At 62.9% G+C, this 15103-nt stretch overlaps 3 protein-coding genes across 3 annotated transcripts; 2 read left to right on the top strand and 1 right to left on the bottom strand.

Moving 5' to 3' along the window:
* Positions 1–109: 109 nt before the first annotated feature.
* On the bottom strand, positions 110–5563 carry ABHD8 (abhydrolase domain containing 8). Its single transcript, XM_037818303.1, has 5 exons — positions 5359–5563; positions 3403–4156; positions 1656–1826; positions 1295–1511; positions 110–837 (listed from the first exon to the last, which is right to left on the bottom strand). Exons 2-5 carry the CDS (start codon positions 4146–4148, stop codon positions 685–687), a joined length of 1287 nt encoding a protein of 428 aa, XP_037674231.1. The 5' UTR covers positions 4149–4156; positions 5359–5563; the 3' UTR covers positions 110–684.
* A 1729-nt stretch (positions 5564–7292) lies between these two features.
* MRPL34 (mitochondrial ribosomal protein L34) lies at positions 7293–8316 on the top strand. The gene is made up of 2 exons (XM_037818405.1): positions 7293–7459; positions 7656–8316. The coding sequence occupies exons 1-2, from the start codon at positions 7386–7388 to the stop codon at positions 7867–7869; spliced, it is 288 nt and encodes a 95-aa protein (XP_037674333.1). The 5' UTR covers positions 7293–7385; the 3' UTR covers positions 7870–8316.
* A 951-nt stretch (positions 8317–9267) lies between these two features.
* Positions 9268–15016, top strand: DDA1 (DET1 and DDB1 associated 1). Its single transcript, XM_037818369.1, has 5 exons — positions 9268–9398; positions 12522–12602; positions 12769–12820; positions 13620–13681; positions 14373–15016. Exons 1-5 carry the CDS (start codon positions 9396–9398, stop codon positions 14481–14483), a joined length of 309 nt encoding a protein of 102 aa, XP_037674297.1. The 5' UTR covers positions 9268–9395; the 3' UTR covers positions 14484–15016.
* Positions 15017–15103: the final 87 nt, after the last annotated feature.

The following is a 15103-nucleotide window of genomic DNA, read 5'->3' as shown; positions in this document are numbered from 1 at the left end:
ATCCCCTGCCCCTCCCGCTCTGGGCACACACCCGCCCCCCCAACTAAGCAGCCCCTGCATCCTGGGGAAGGAGGGGGCGCGCGCAGGGAGCCGCTGGGGAAACTGAGGCTCCGATTGTCACTTCTTTTTATTTAGCTACAAGGTGAGATGTGCAGGTTCGCTGGCGCCAGCCCTCTTCCCCCACCTTTGGGCGCCAATAGCCCCCAGCGCCCCGGAACGAGAAGTGGGGTACGGGGAGGATTCGGGCCACGGGGCGGGTCCCCGAGGGTCCCAGCGGGGCAAACGTGGGCCCCGGGCTCAAGCACGGCTGACGCGGAAGACAGAGCGGGGTGGGGGTGGGGGTGGGGGGCGATCGCGGCCGCAGCGAGTGTTTTTTTTGGGGGGTGGGGGGTGCGTAGGGGGATGGGGGTTTCTGTACAAGGTCATCCTCCGCGGGGGTCCTGGCAGCGGCCCCGGAACCCCCGCAGGGCGGAGGCGGAGCGCGGCGCCCCGCCCCCGGCTCCCGACGCCCCGCCCCGCTGGCCTGGGGGCGTCGCCCGGCCTGTCCCCGCCCACCGGGGGAGCGAGCGGCCCACGCGGGGGGTCCGCTCTGCAGAAAGCTCGGCGCCGCCTCCAGGCCGCCTCCCGGCCCGCGCCTCTCCCAGGGGTGCCAGGCCTCTCCCAGGGTGCCCGGCCTCCCCGCCGCTACTTCTTCTCCGCGGGGGGCGCGGGCAGGGGCGGGGGCTCGGGCTCCCACAGCAGGAACTCGTGCAGCAGCGTGTTGACCGTCTCGGGGCACTCGAGCATCACCATGTGGCTGCCCTCGTCGATGAGCTTCAGGAAGGCCAAGAGCAGGATCTGCGCGGGGGCGCAGGGTCAGGGCGGGCGCGGCCGCGGGAAGTCCCTCCTGCTGTCTACCCTTCATCCCTCCACCCCACCCGGGCGGGGAGCCATGCAGTCGCCGTTGATCAGGCGCCCAGGACACCTCTGGAGCAGGAATCCCCACCCAAGGCACCGCTGACATTTGGGGCGAGACCATTCGTTGTCATGGGGGGTTGTCCCGAGCATCCTGGGGTGTTTGGCAGCATCCCTGCCCCCAGCTGGTGGCAACCAAAAAGGTCTCCGGACACGGCCCCTGGCTGAGCTGAGCCACGTGCTCAAGAACCCAGGACCCCAGAATTTAAAAGCCTATTCTAGTTCTCCCGGGATCCCAGAGCCTGTTGTCAGTCTCCCACAGATCCACAGCCGGCACCCCGGAAGGAGTGCTCCTGACCTCCTGCCCCTGCTTCCCTGGGCCACGTGTCCCCCAGCCTACCTCCGCCATGCGCTGGTCCTCCTCCACCGGCACAAACTTGTCGTGCATGCCATGGACCAGCAAGACGGGCACCGTGAGCTCGGCGTGGTACACCTCGTCACCCTCCGGCCAGTACTGGCCACTCATCATGGCCCGTAGCACGAAGGACGACACATTGAAGGCTTTGCCCTCCTTGAGCAGCTGCTTTTCCTTGGCCCCTTGGCGGGCAAAGCCGGCCCTGGCAGAGGGAAGAGACATGGCCAGAGCCCCCTTGTGCCAGCCCCCCACGTCGTCCCGTCATGCTGCCCTTCCCTCCCGCCCGGCAGCCCCGGGGGAGATGTGGGGAGCTCCCACTCAGGGGTAGGTGGGTGGGGACACTCACTTGAGGAAGCTCCAGGCCAGGCAGGGTGACAGGCAGTGCAGGATGCAGGTGGGCATGCTAAAGATGGAGCAGATGCTGGGCTCCAGGGCCGTGGGGCCCCCGCCATTGATCATGATCACTTTGTGCACCAGGTCCGGGTACTCGTGCGCCAGGAACGTGCAGAAGGAGACACTGTCAGCGGGGTGGGGAGGGTGGAAGGCCGGGATCAGCAGGACAGAGGTGGCAGGGGGCAAGGTGGGGTGTGTGCCCTCCCCTCATCCCGCAAGCCAGGTCCTAGAAAGCCAACATTCTCTCCCTGGGGTCTGTGGACACCTGAGGGGGTGAGGGTTGGAGTGGGACGCCCAAAACTGCAACATTGTATGTGTCAGAGAATGAATTTTTTTGGAGAGAGGATCTGGATCCAGAACTTTGACTGGATTCTCAAAGGCTCCATGAACAACTCCCCCCAACAACAAAAAAAAATAAATAAAAGAATAATTATTTCCAAGCATCAGGAAAGCAATCTTATTAAATGAAACCTTCGGCTCCACAGAGAAGGTCACACTGTTTTCCTGAGTGTTTGTTCGTTTGAAGGATAAGCCAGAGGCACTGCACACCTCTGGGCATGGTCCATCTGCCTGCCTTATGCCAGGTTCAAGGGCACAGCTTAGGGGATCCCCAAAGTGCAGCTCCTCATTCCTTCTAAAGCAGGGGTTGGCAAGCTTTTGTAAATAGAGTCTGCAATTCTGTCAAACCGTACTTTGAAAATAAAGTTTTATTGGCACAACCATGCCCATTCCTTTCTGACTGTTCTCATTCTACAGTGGCAGCAGGTGAGAAGCTGTGAGGAAGACCTGATGGCCACAAGTCTAAAATATTTACTACCTGGCCCTTTAAGAAAAAGCAGGTCAACCTCTGCTGTAAAGAAAGCAAAGGCTCTGGGTTTGTCCCACTGAGCATCCATCATGCAGCCACTTTGTAAAGAGGGGTGGGACACAGGCAGACCTAACCCTGCCAGACTTGCTGTGTGCCCTTGGGCAGGTTGCTTGACCTCTCTGAACTTCCAGTTGATGCTCAGTTGAAATGCACACTGTGATGACCTCATAGCATTGCTGATCCTTGATGCATGTAAAGGAATCAACAGGAACTACCAGTGCAGGTGCTCACTTAATTGGAGGAGTCCTTTAGCATAAGCATTTTGGTTTTGGGGGGAGGCTAACTAACCTAATAAGACCCATGTCACTTCTGGACCTGGAGTCCCTTTTTTCGGATATTTAAGTAACTTAATTCTTTTTCTTGTCTAATTGCATTGGCCAAACTCTCTGCAATAGTGGTTCTCAGCCTGGCTGGCTTCCCTTGCAGGCAAAAGAGAGAATGATAACATTTTGCAGTAGTCGGGTACTACAGCTCAAAGCCTTCCACGGAGTGGGCTCTCAGTAAACAAGAGATGGTATCATCACCCCCTGTAAAGGAGAGCGAATTATGAATTTACAAATTGCCTTTGTAACCAGAATTTATGGGATTCCTACTGGCCTTTCCTTGGTCCCACAGAGGGGACCTGCCAATTTCTGAACTTCATCTAAGACAACGCTGCCATTCTGTCTGCTTGGTGACATTTTGAGGATGTCAAGAGACGTTTTTAATTGTCATTCTCATCTCTCCTGGCGTCTAGTGCTTCTGAGCACACTGCAAAACGTCACAGATGCACATGGCACTTTTCTAGAAGGGAAACAGGCATTTGGTGGTCCCGGCTGTTGGGCTGGCTCACCCGTAGGAATGCCCGATGAGCACGTTCCGCGTCTTGGCGTAGCGCTTGAAGATGGCCCGCATGTCCTCCGCCAGCGCATAGAAGGTGTAGGCCGCGGCCACCTGGGGCGCGGAGCTGGCGCCGTGACCGGCCAGGTCGGGCGCCACCACCTCGTAGCCCAGGCGCACAAAGAAGTCCAGCTGCTCCTTCCAGATGGCCAGGGAGCCCCCGACGCCGTGGATGAAAAACAGCACCACGTCGGCCTGGGCGCCCTTGCAGCTGGTGATGCGCTTCTCGCAGTCAATGTGGATGGTCCGCTTGGGGCGCCGCGTGCGCCGTCGCCGCCCGCCGCCGCCGCTGCCCGCGCTGCCCGGGCCCGGGCGCCCATCGCTGACCGCGGGCTCGGCCAGCTCCACCTCCAGGGCGGCCGGGGGCTCCCCGGCGCCGTTCTGCCCGTGCAGGAGGTCGGCCCGGGGGGCCCGGCCCAGGTTCTCCACCAGCAGGCGCCCGTTGCGGTAGACGGTGATCCGGCGCTGGCAGCGCACCAGGCCCGAGCGGTCCCCCTGGGCCGAGTCCGGGGGCGGCGGCGGCGACGGCGGGGTGGGGGCCGGGGCGGGCCCGGCGTGCTTCACCCGTAGCACCCGGCCCGGCTTCACCTCCACGAAGGTGTAGCCGTCGCTGGACTCCACGCTCTCCAGAGGGCCCACAGCGTTGGGGGGCGCCCCCAGCAGGCAGCAGAAGATCCCATCGGCCACCCCGGTCAGCATGGCGCGTCCTGGGAGGGGGACCCAGCAGCCGGCTCAGGGGGGCCATCCGCTCCCACAGCGCCTGTCCCCCGGCACCTGGGTCAGGGGGGCCCGTCTAGGAAGACCCCTCTCCAGCTCCAGTTTGGGGGTGCAGAGCCAGCCAAGGCACCAGGGAGGCCCTTCTTTGGGCAGGGACTGGCCCTGACCCTGGCTGTCTCCAAAGGGTGGCCATGGGGAAGGGCTAGGGTGGTTGGTGGAGTCAGGGAGGGCTTCCTGGAGGAGGCGGCATGGTGGCAAGTTTGGCTCAGCCCTGAAGACCAACCCCACACCCCCACCTTGGGTTGATGGCAGTTATGGCCTCCTGAACCCATTCATTCCTTCACTCATTCATCTACCCATTCATTCATTCATTCATTCATGCAATTCTTCTATGAACTCTCACTAAACAAGCATTTCCTAAGAGCCTCTTAGGGCATCCTAAAAGGTGTGGATCCCCAATGGCTTTGTGCCTGGTCCCTGAAAGGTGAGGTCCTGGGGATGGGGGTTCAGGGCTCCTTACTCATTAAAGCCACATGCATTTTAGCAGGACACTGGCCTCCCAGAGTTACCACCTCCCATTGGGAAAACTGAGGCCCAGATGCGGGGAGGCTGCTGGGGGGCTTTGGGAGGGAGCTGCTGTCTGAACCCCAGGGTTGGGAACCCGGATCTGGGGGTCTGTCATGAGCCTTCAATGGTGGCCGGGGGGCAGGGGATGGCCAGGCCTCTGGGGACCTCCACGCCTGCATCCCACCTGCCTGGGCCAGCACCCCCACCCCACCCCGCCGTGTCCATGGCAACCGCAGGCGGTTACATAACGCGAGGGGGAGCCCCACGCCGCGCACCCCCGTTATCCAGGGCCTGGGGCGCAGGGAGGAATCCCTCCCCTCCCGGGCCCCCAATCTGGGCACCCAGGCGGGAACGCACGCCGAAGGCCCGGCCCGCGATGGGCCCTCTGCGCGCTGAAAGAGGGGGAGCAGGCCGCGCCCCCCACCTCGGGCGGGGCCCCAGCTCCGGGTAGCGGAGCGGGGCACAGATGCGCCTCGCCAGCCCCCCGCCTCTCGGGTGTCCGGAGCCCTGCGATCGGGCCGAGGCCGCCGGGGCTCCGCAGCTGCCTAGGAGCCCGGGCGCGGGCTTGGCGGACCCCCTACCCCCGACACGGAGACCCCCACCCCGGGACCCGCTCCCAGCTCACCTCATCGAGGGCCCCGGGGCCCGGGGCGGGGCGGAGGGGTCCCGGACGGAGAAGCCAGCGTCCGCCCGCAGGCGCCGTTTACATGGTGGCGCGGGGTCCGGCCGGGCGCTTCTCGGCGGGGCAGCGGCGGGTGCGGGCCGGGGCGGTCAGCGCTGGGGCATCCCGCGGCCCGGGAACCAGCTGGCCTTTTAACGCCCTCCCCCGGGGGGCGGGGCCGCGCGCGGACGGGCGGGCGTCTCCGCCAATCGCAGCTGCGTGCTGAGCTGGCCTAGTTAGGTTGCCAATCAGAGACGGAGGCGCCAAGGTGGGGGTGGTCTCTAGGAGCAGCGACCCCGCCCCTTTCAGGGGCTCGCCGAGTTGGGGGGAGGGATTGGGCCTGGACCCGGGCGGAGAAGGGGTCGCGTAGCCCGGGGTCCGCGGGCTCCCCGGAGTGGGCAGCTGGGGTCCTCTCATGAGCCTGGGGTCTCCCCGGCCAAACCCCTGCCTCCAAACGACCCTTCCCCCTCCACTTTAGGTTGGGGAAACTGAGGCTCATATAAAAGGCAGGTCCTTGCGCAAGGTCACAAGGCAAGGGACGCGGGGCAGAGCTGGAACTCGACCCCAAGACTAGATGATCCGAGTCCCAGTAATTTGTATTTGCTCCAACTTTCAACCGTAGGTGAATAGGAAATGGGGAGCTTCCCACAGCAGCCTGTTTAACCCATGGCTGCTGATGGAGAGGAGGGGACAGGCGATCAGGGACATCCTAGCTCCGTATTCCAGGTGGAGGCCCTCAGAGAGCCCTGGGTTCAAATCCAGCCCCTGCCTTTTGCTGAAGTGTGGCTTTGGACTGTTCACTTTACGGCCCTGAGCCCCTGTTCATTTCTTGGTGAAGTTAAAACCCTCAAGAGTTTGCTGCGAAGGTCAAGCACTTAGCACTGTGCCTTGCATGTAATCAATAAAGTCATTGTGATGGCTGTCTGCTAAATGATGGTGCCGTGGGATGGGCTTCAGAGGCCTCGCCAGGAGCCCACTCCCTTCCCCAGGAATTTGCTGCCTGAGCCGGATCAGGTCCAGCCACGCACTCTTCCCATTCAGGGCGCTCCTGAGAGACTACGCGGTTGGTTATTCATTCAGCAAATACTCCCTACCACGCCCTCTGCCCCCACCCTCCACACAAGCTGGGAGCTGCTGGGGCGACCACCGGGACTCAGCCCCCGGCCAGGCTCTTAAGCAACCCCCGCACCCGGGGCTGTGGTGAGAGTCGGGAGACAAACACCCCCAGCCACGTGGTGATCCCACAGTGGGCCAGATGGAGGGATGGGGGTGGGGGGAGGAGACACAGAGAGACACACGAGGAGGATTTTAAAGGATGAACAAGGGGGCATCAGGCAGAGAGGAGGGTGTGGCTGCAACCCAGACGTGTGTGTACAGTGCCTCACGTGCCTGCCCTCTATGGCAATAGGGAGCCATAGAGGGTGAGTGAGCAGGGGAGAGGCTCAGATCTGAGTATTAGAAAAATTCTTCTAGGGCCAGAATGGGAGCACGACTGTCAGGGGCTAGTGTGCGGCCCACGCGTCTTACAGATTGAGAAACTGAAGCCCCAGAGAGGGGCAGAGACCATGCCAAGGACACACAGCCAGCTAGATCTCAGGCCTCCTGGGCTCCCGGCCAAGGGGCAGAGACCTGGCAGGGGATAGAGAGAAGCTGCCAGCCAGCTGAGTGCCATCTGCCCGGCTCCCGTTGGGGGTGGGCGGTGATCACACAGCCGTTTCCTGAGGCTGCCGTCAGCTGCGCCACGGCGACCCCGGGGCACCCTTTGCTGGGCGACAGGAGAAGGAACTACAACTCCCGGCATACCCCAGGAAACAATGAGCGTGCTATGGAGGCGCCGTCGCTCATTTCCATTATGCGCAGGCGTGGAACTACAACTTCCGGAGGCTTCCGCGGCAACGCCGACCTCGCAGGAGGAGGAACTACATTGCCCAGAAGCAGCTAAGTTGCTGCGGAATCGCTGGCGGCGGGGACCGCGTGACCCGCGGCCGGACATGGTTTCCTTGGCCAGATCCCTTGGTCGCCTGTGGGGCCCCGGCGGTAGGTCAGCAGCGCTGCTGGGGGGCAGGTGAGTACCCAGGAGGACCCTTCCCCAGATCTCGGACTGAGGACATTATCAGGAACCACCAACGCTGCGTGCTTATGGAGCGCCTTTTGCACCCGGGCGCTGTCTGTGCAGGAAGTCGAGGCTCAGAGAGGTTGAGCGCCGCGCCCGAGGTCACACAGCATCCCTTCTGACCTTCTCTGTCTGTCTGCCCCGGCAGGTGGCTCCAGCCCCGGGCCTGGCTGGGGCTCCCGGACGCCTGGGGCTTCCCCGCTCTGCAGCAGGCCCGGGGCAAGGCGCGCGGGAACGAGTATCAGCCGAGCAACATCAAACGCAAGCACAAGCACGGCTGGATCCGACGCCTGAGCACGCCGGCCGGGGTCCAGGTCATCCTCCGCCGCATGCACAAGGGCCGCAAGTCGCTAAGCCATTGAGGAGCGCGACGCTGCGGCGGATCTCCGTTAGAGCGTTTCCCTCGCCCCGCACCTTTTGGCAGGCCTGGGGAGCAGGGAAAATTTGGACATGAGTGCCCCCCAGAGTATAGGGTCGGCCCATGGAGACGAGATTTGGGATGGGACTGAAAGGGAGTGAAAAGTCTCTTCGCTTTTGAATTAGGCAGAATTTCTAACATTGACAACGTCCCCAGACTAGAACAGTGAATCTCAAGCTACCCAGTACAGGGCCCCTGACCCCCTCTTGCCATCATCCATCCCGACCCTCCCGTGTTATTTTGAAGCGGATTTCAGGCCTCGTTTCATCTGTAAATATGTCACAATGCATCTCTCGAAGATGACTCTTTAAAACGTGACCTCAAGATGCACACCTAAAAAATTAGCAGTAATTCCTTAAAATCAGGTGTCTAATAAATGCTCAAATGCCCACTTGTCTTAATTTGTCCTAACTGTCACAGGTCTGCCAATGCCAGTGGGGGTGGGGGTTGAGGTGGGGGTGTCCCAAATCCTCCACCTGTATCGCGGGAATGGGCTGTGTGACACTGAGCAAGGCGTTGGCTTTCGGAAGCTTGGTGGCTGCTCTAAAACGAGGTGCTTGTTTCTCCTTTGCTTGGTTGTTCCTGGAGTAGTTAACAGCAGAGCCCACTTAAGTACTTAACATCAAGGGTACTTTCTGTGTGCCGGGTGCCCAGCCTTGAGGGGCTGTCGGAATCGTAGGGGGCTGACTCCGCACCCAGGCGGCTAGACGCAGCAGGGTCAGGACTGGGAGGGGTAATTTTGGGGGCCGTGGGAGGCAAATGAGGCGCCTGATGGCCTTGAGAAGAATTCAATTAAGGAAGGCTTTCCAGAGGAGGTAGCAGGGGCTGGGAAGCCCAGAGGTAGGAGGGATTGGGCAGGGGTCAGGACGCAGTGTCATCGAGGGAGGATGGAGGGCACTGGAATTCGGGCCCGAGTTGATCCCTGGGGCACTGGGGAGCCACAGAGGTGTTTCAACAAGAGTCTAGGTTGTCAATTTTTGAAAGATCGTCCGAAACCCAAGGTTGGGACCCCGGGGGAGAACGATCCCCGTCTTCCAGGGCTGCCGTGGAACCGGACGAGACGCCACGGCAACCACGGCAGAGAAGGGACCCTGGTATTTCCCGGGGCTGTGGACTACAAGTCCCAAGAGGCTCCGCGGGCTCGGCCTCCGCCCGCTTCCGGGTCTCCCCTTTGCTTCCAAGTCCCGGGCGGGGTTTTGTTTCTTCAACCGAACCTAGCCGCGAAGGGGCGGGGGAGTCACGGCCAATGGGCGCGTGACACCGCCGGCCTGGCCAATGGGAGTGCGCGGAGGCCCGGATCCTGAGGGCGGGGCTCCAGGGCGGGCCAATGACGGGGCTGCGGCGGCGCCATCAGTGTGGGCTGTGCCGTGGTTGGAAGTTACTGTGCGGCGGCGGCTGAAAAAGCGGCTGTAGTGGCGGCGGCGGCGGCGGCTGAGGAGGCGGTGACGGCGGCGACGGAGGGAACAGAAGATGGTGAGTGAGCCCGCCGGGCCGGCCCTCCTCCTCCGCCCGACAAGATGGCGCCGCGGGCCCACCCTCGTCTCCTGTCGCCCCCGAGGCCCTTCTCCTCCCGGCCCGGCCCCCTCCGGCCGGCCCCGCCCCCCCACGCTCCCCTCTGACCTCCGACCCCCGGGCCTTGCCGCACGCTGCCTGCTGGCCACGCCCCGGCTCCCTCCGCGACCCCTGACCCCATCTAGGCTTCCAGGCCCTGACAACCCATTCATTTCCGGGTCGCTGCCCCCTTCCCCCCGGAAGTCGCTTGCGTTGGGGATGGGGTCCCCTGAGACCCCCGGCTCGGGGCTCGTCCTCGACGCGCCGGGCCTGGGCCTCTCCGGTGCGGGAGGGTTGGGCGGGCGTCGGGGCGGGGGAGGGGGCCGGACACCGCGACCTGCGGGGCTTTGTCCCCAAAGGAAGTGCGACATCGCGGGCTGCCCCAACCCCACCCCCGGCGATCCGGTCCCCGAAGACGGTGTGACTTCATGTCTCCCAGCCCCAGGTCCTCTCCCCGCTAACTGAGATAGGGACGGCGGGGACCTCCGAGGCTTGTGACGTTTAGGGAGCTGACGTGAATGGCTCCGGCTGTCAAGGATCAAAAGATGAGCCGGATGCCTTGGGGCCTGATCCCCTCCCCCAGCTGCCCCCTCATCCTTGAGGGGGGATAGTGACAGCACTGATGGGTGGTTGTAAGCTTTCAGTCTCCTCTCGAGGCACCCAGGCCCGGTGGGTTGGGTCTGGTGGGCTTTGGAGGCCGGATTTCCCCACCCAGCTGCAGCTGAGGGGAAGCCCCTCCACCCTGAGCGCCCCCAGCGCCTGCGGGGGAGGCGGGAGGTTTTGTCAGCACAAGTCGAGGAGGGCTCGTTTCCCCGCCCAGGGCTCCAGACCCACAGCCCACCACCCACGGCTCATGGGTTGTGCTGGGCGTGGGCCAAGGGAGACTTGCTGTCAAGAGAAGGGGTTCCTTAGCTGTGGGTCCCCCAAGTTTGGGGGATCCTTGCTTTCCCCCTGCAACGTCATCCCCCTCCCAGGCCATAGGAAGGTTCCCTGGGCTCTGGCTCCCGAGCACATCCTGCTGCATCCACGCTTCCCCACCCTGGTGCAGGCAATGCCGCCTCCTGCCTGGACGCGTGGGTGGCCTCTCCTTGGACCTCCCGCCTCTACTCCCGCTCCTGGCTGGCCCTAAGCCACCCGGGAACCGGAGGGAGCTTTGAAAGATGTAAGCCGGAAGAGGCCACTTTCTCCCTCCCCTAAAGCCCAGCCCCACTCTGTGACCTCACCACCCACCCTCTCTCCCAACACGGGGGGCTCCAGCCACAGGCCAGCCCCGGGGCCTTTGCACCTGCTGCTGCTCCTGCCGGCAGGTCCTTCCTCCCGTGGCCTCAGCCCCCCAGGGCGGCAGCCATGGCCCTCCTCTCTGGGCCTTGCTTTTCCTCCACTTGCCTGGCACAGCCCCTCACGTCTGCCTCACAGAGCCTTGTCCTCGCAGCGTCCCCATGTGGGGCTCTCGGATCCTCATCTGTCCTCTGCACAGTAGGTCCTCACCAAGGCCAGGAGCAGGTCCCTGTGGGCTCAGCCCAGTGCCCTGGTGCCGGCTTGGGGCCTCAGAGCAACTTGCAGAGGGAATGTGGCTGGCCCCGTGGTGTCCCGGGGTGGGGGGCACTTTGGAGGGCTTGGTGGTGGCTCTGGGGCCGGGGTTACCTGGAGTGTGAGGGCTGCTCCCTGGTCCCACCACGGTCCAGCAGGTGGGGGGCGGGGACTGGGCCCCCTGCCCGCCTCAGAGGATGCTGGGAGGGCCACCCTGGGCCTCGTCTCCTGGGCTTTAGGGAGGGAGGTGGGCTGCCCGAGCACAGGCTTTCTCCAGCTCGGCTGCAGGGGTTCTCAGCCTCTTGGTCCCAGCCCGCAGGTCACGATGTGGAAGGAGCTTGGCCTCGGAGGTGGACACAGCTGGGTTCACATCAGCTCGTGTTTCCTGGCTGGGATGGGGTGACCTCAGACCAGTGACTCGTAACCTCTCTGTGCCTCAGTTTCCCCCACACCGGATGCACCCCCGCCCAGTCCTCCCTGACCTGACTGACAACACCGCCTCCCCCTCCCGCCCTCCTAGATACACAAGCTCCTGAGCCTCATCCACCCCCCAGCCGAGGCCCAGCCCCCAAGCACCCAAACTCCCCTTCCTCAGTTTCCTGGGGCTCCTGTTCGCCCTTGTGCCTCCCATCTTGTGCCCCTGTAGGGCCCTGGCCCCTTCTCAACCTTGGCGCTTCTCTTGGGCTGATGCCAGAGTGTTGGAAAAAGAACTTTCTAGGGTGTAGGGCTGCACCCAGATGCTGTCACTGTCTCCCACGGCTGTGTGGGCCTGAGAACTGGGGTGGCCAGTGCCCCTCTTGTGGGCTGGCCGGGGGGCAGGCTCCACCCCCTCCTCGGGCAGGGTTCTCCCGTCTTGCTGCCCGCCTTCCGAGGGAGGGATCCTCCGCAGCGGTGGACAGAAGGGGCTGCCCCTCAGCCGGGTCTAGCCCCCAGCCCTGTCACCGTTGGCCCCCACAGCATTTTATAGAAGTCAGAGCCGGCTTTACAGACCCGGGGAGGACACACAGACACACAGATCCGGATTTCTGACTTCTCTCGGAATTCGGAAGCCCGGTCAAGCCGGGCCCCTGGACTCCCTCTGTCCCCTTCACTGCCACGTGGCCCCTGGGTTTTACGGAACAGCCAAGCTTTTCTCTGTCCCCAGCTCTCAGTCAAAGGCGGAGAAATGGAAACTAGAGCAGGAGGGCCCTGGGCTCCCGGGGGTTCAACGAACGCAAAGTGGGGCTGCTGGAGGAGCCCGTCAGCCCTGCAGCACGTGGGCCCTGCAGGCAGCTCACTCAGCGACTTGAGACAAGCGGCCTGCCCTCTCTGAGCCTCAGTTTCCTCTCCTGACACTCGTGCACAGGTGCCACGTCTGCCCGATGTTTTCTCGGGGTCTGCGGAACAGCTCAGGGTGCTCACAGGGAAACTCAGAACACCGGAGAAACCTGGGAAGAGGGAAAACAGCCGATGCTGGATTGTCACGGGCCCGGCGTCGTGCCTGGGTTTTCATTTACCGTGTTTGGTGTCTTCCAGGCAGATTTTTTGAAAGGATTGCCTGTCTACAACAAAAGCAATTTTAGTCGCTTTCACGCCAACTCCGTGTGCAAGGCCTCGGTGAGTGTGTCCGGAGGCTGCGGCTGGGCCCGGAGGATGCCCGGGGTGCGGGAAGCTGGGGCTGGGGGCCTGGGGGAAACGGAGGCCAAGCCCCTGCTGTGCCGGCCGCTGTGTGTCAGCGGGGTCGGGGTGTTCTCTTAAGCAGCCTTTCCCCACTCTCCCGCAGAACCGGCGCCCCTCAGTCTACCTGCCCACGCGGGAGTACCCGTCCGAGCAAAGTAAGTGGCTCCTGGGGCCTGTGCCACCCTGGGCCCGAGTCACACTCTGGGGTCGGATGATCCGTGGGGGGGCACTGGGTGGGCCCAGTGAGACTCCCATTGGCTCCTTCAGGCAGCGGGAACCCCGGCTTTCTCGGTGGACCTGCTGGCATCTGAGTGCAGCCCCACACAGGAGCAGTGATGCCCATGTGGCCCGAATCGCTGCTGTCCCTTCCGGCCTCCGTGAGGGTGGCTGTCCCCTGTGCTGATGTTACGGCACTGACCCCGAGTGTCCCCCCAGGCAGGGGCAGCAGAGGGTGGTGGGAGCCTGGTGGGACTGGCCCAGCCTGCAGCCCACACTGCGGGTTGACACCCACGTTGCGTTATCGCGTGCTGTCTTTTTACTTGAGCTTCCAGGAAGAATTTGTTTGGATGGTGCTGACTTGGATTTTGCGGTCTCTAGGGGCATAGTCCATGTGGATTTGCGTTCCCACTCTGCATGGGGACGTGTAGGCCTGGCAATCTGCATAAAGGGGCTTGTTTCACACCCGAGGAACAAGCCCCTGGCTCGGCAGCCGGCTCAGGCCTCTCACGGTGACCGCGTGCTTGGAAGAGACAGTACTGGGCCTTTTGGAGATCCCCTCCAGATTTGGGGTGCTGACTTGGAGTCCCAGAGCAGCTACTCGGTTGGGGGTGTGCAGCCACACAGGGCTGGGCTGGGTCCCCAGGCCAAGTGCCCAGAGCCGTGCCGGGAGCGGGGGCCTTGCAGCAGGGAGACTTGCTGCCCCTCTCTGCAACCTTATCTGTTTTTCCTTCTCAGTCATCGTGACAGAAAAAACAAATATTCTTCTGCGCTACCTACATCAGCAATGGGACAAAAAGGTGAGGCTCACGGGGGGCGTAGGTGCTGGGACTTGGGGGAAGAGTATAGGGGTGGACACAGGTGGATGGGAGAACTGGGCATTCTGGGTGGGGTCTTGAGGGTTGAGTAGGAGTTTACCAAGCACTCAAGCAGTAGGAAGAGCATTCCAGTAGAGGAGGCAGCAGTGCAGAGGCTTCTAGGGCTGTGGTGCTTTGGGGAAGGATGGGAGCTTTGTGCCCTTGGCAGTAGGTAGACATCATCTACCTACAAAAATCATCTAGATTTTTGTTTAATGGTGAAACATACCTGTGATAAAAAATGCAGCAGTACAAGAGGGTACAGCTGCATTTAAAATTGCCTCCTCCCTGCTCTCCGGGACCCCCGGTGCCCTGCTCCTGTCCCCAGAGGCAGCCTTTCTAAGATGTGGGATATGCATATGCTCATATTTAACGACAGTCTCCCTGTGCTGGTTGCACCGTGGTTGGTTCATGTTTTCACACGACATTGCCCAGCAGGCTGGGCCTCTCTGGGTGAGGTCGGAGGGAGGCCCCTCAGCAGAGTGACAGCTTGGGAAATCCGAGGCGCCTTGCCCACCTGGGCCCCAGCGGCCCCCTAGACCTCAGTTCCCACCCCGAGAACTGGGCAGTGGGTGGGCCGTCGTGGCCAGGGGGGTCCCGCTGCGGACTCACGGCCCCTCCCTCCACCCCCCAGAATGCCGCCAAGAAGAGGGACCAGGAGCACGTGGACCTGGAGGGCGAGAGCTCGGCGCCGCCCCGCAAGGTGGCCCGGGGCGACGGGCAGGACATGCATGAGGACACATAGACTGTCACCCCCAGGCGCCTTGTGTCGTGTGTCCGCCGCCCCTGCGCCGGCCCCGCCGTCTCCCACTCCCCAGGAGCCACGTATTTATTTTCCTTGAGTTTTTATTTATGCTGTAAGACGTACCGAGGGATGGGTCAAGTGGCCGTCTGGCCCCATGCTGACATGTTGGTAGATGCTTTTTAAACAAACCCCACCACGCTGTCCCCCCACCCGCCCGCCGTCCGCCGCTGTCCCCCCACCCACCCGCCGTCCGCCCCTGCCCCCTGGTTCTCCTCCTTGCAGCCAGAGTGAGGCTGGGGCCCAGGCCGGGCGGCCTGGCCTGTGCGGGCGCCCCAGCAGCTTCTCTGTACCCCCTCTGACCCTCTGGGCCGACCCAGGAGCCTCAGCCTCGGCCTGGAAACTTCCATGCCCGGACCCCGGTCGAGCGTGCGCGAGGGGCCCGGGCCGGCCCTCCCGGGTTGTCCTCACGTCGTCTGATCATGGACTAGCGCGTGCTCCGTGTCCAACCCAATAAAAGGATGTTTCCTACCCGAGCTCGCGTCCTTGTGCCCCTCGCCAGGCACCCCCAGTGCTGCTGGGAGTTGCCGAGAGGGTGGCCTGCCTGGAGGGGCCTGCTGTGG

Source organism: Choloepus didactylus, chromosome 25 (genome assembly GCF_015220235.1).
Source record: "Choloepus didactylus isolate mChoDid1 chromosome 25, mChoDid1.pri, whole genome shotgun sequence".
Lineage (NCBI taxonomy): Eukaryota > Metazoa > Chordata > Mammalia > Pilosa > Megalonychidae > Choloepus > Choloepus didactylus.
Note: the sequence above shows the minus strand (reverse complement) of the source record. Positions and strands in the feature narration are given on the sequence as shown.

What these genes read in the sequence shown, in the direction of transcription:
- ABHD8 (XM_037818303.1), bottom strand. Translation starts at nt 4,148, where the DNA reads ATGCTGACCGGGGTGGCCGATGGGATCTTCTGCTGCCTGCTGGGGGCG. An exon ending in CTCATCGGGCATTCCTACGG is followed by an intron (nt 1,827 to 3,402) that starts GTGAGCCAGCCC and finishes CCCCGCTGACAG; the next exon opens with TGTCTCCTTCTGCACGTTCC. An exon ending in AGGACCAGCGCATGGCGGAG is followed by an intron (nt 838 to 1,294) that starts GTAGGCTGGGGG and finishes GCCCCCGCGCAG; the next exon opens with ATCCTGCTCTTGGCCTTCCT.
- MRPL34 (XM_037818405.1), top strand. Translation starts at nt 7,386, where the DNA reads ATGGTTTCCTTGGCCAGATCCCTTGGTCGCCTGTGGGGCCCCGGCGGT. An exon ending in GCAGCGCTGCTGGGGGGCAG is followed by an intron (nt 7,460 to 7,655) that starts GTGAGTACCCAG and finishes CTGCCCCGGCAG; the next exon opens with GTGGCTCCAGCCCCGGGCCT.
- DDA1 (XM_037818369.1), top strand. An exon ending in GGAGTACCCGTCCGAGCAAA is followed by an intron (nt 12,821 to 13,619) that starts GTAAGTGGCTCC and finishes TTTCCTTCTCAG; the next exon opens with TCATCGTGACAGAAAAAACA. An exon ending in ATCAGCAATGGGACAAAAAG is followed by an intron (nt 13,682 to 14,372) that starts GTGAGGCTCACG and finishes TCCACCCCCCAG; the next exon opens with AATGCCGCCAAGAAGAGGGA.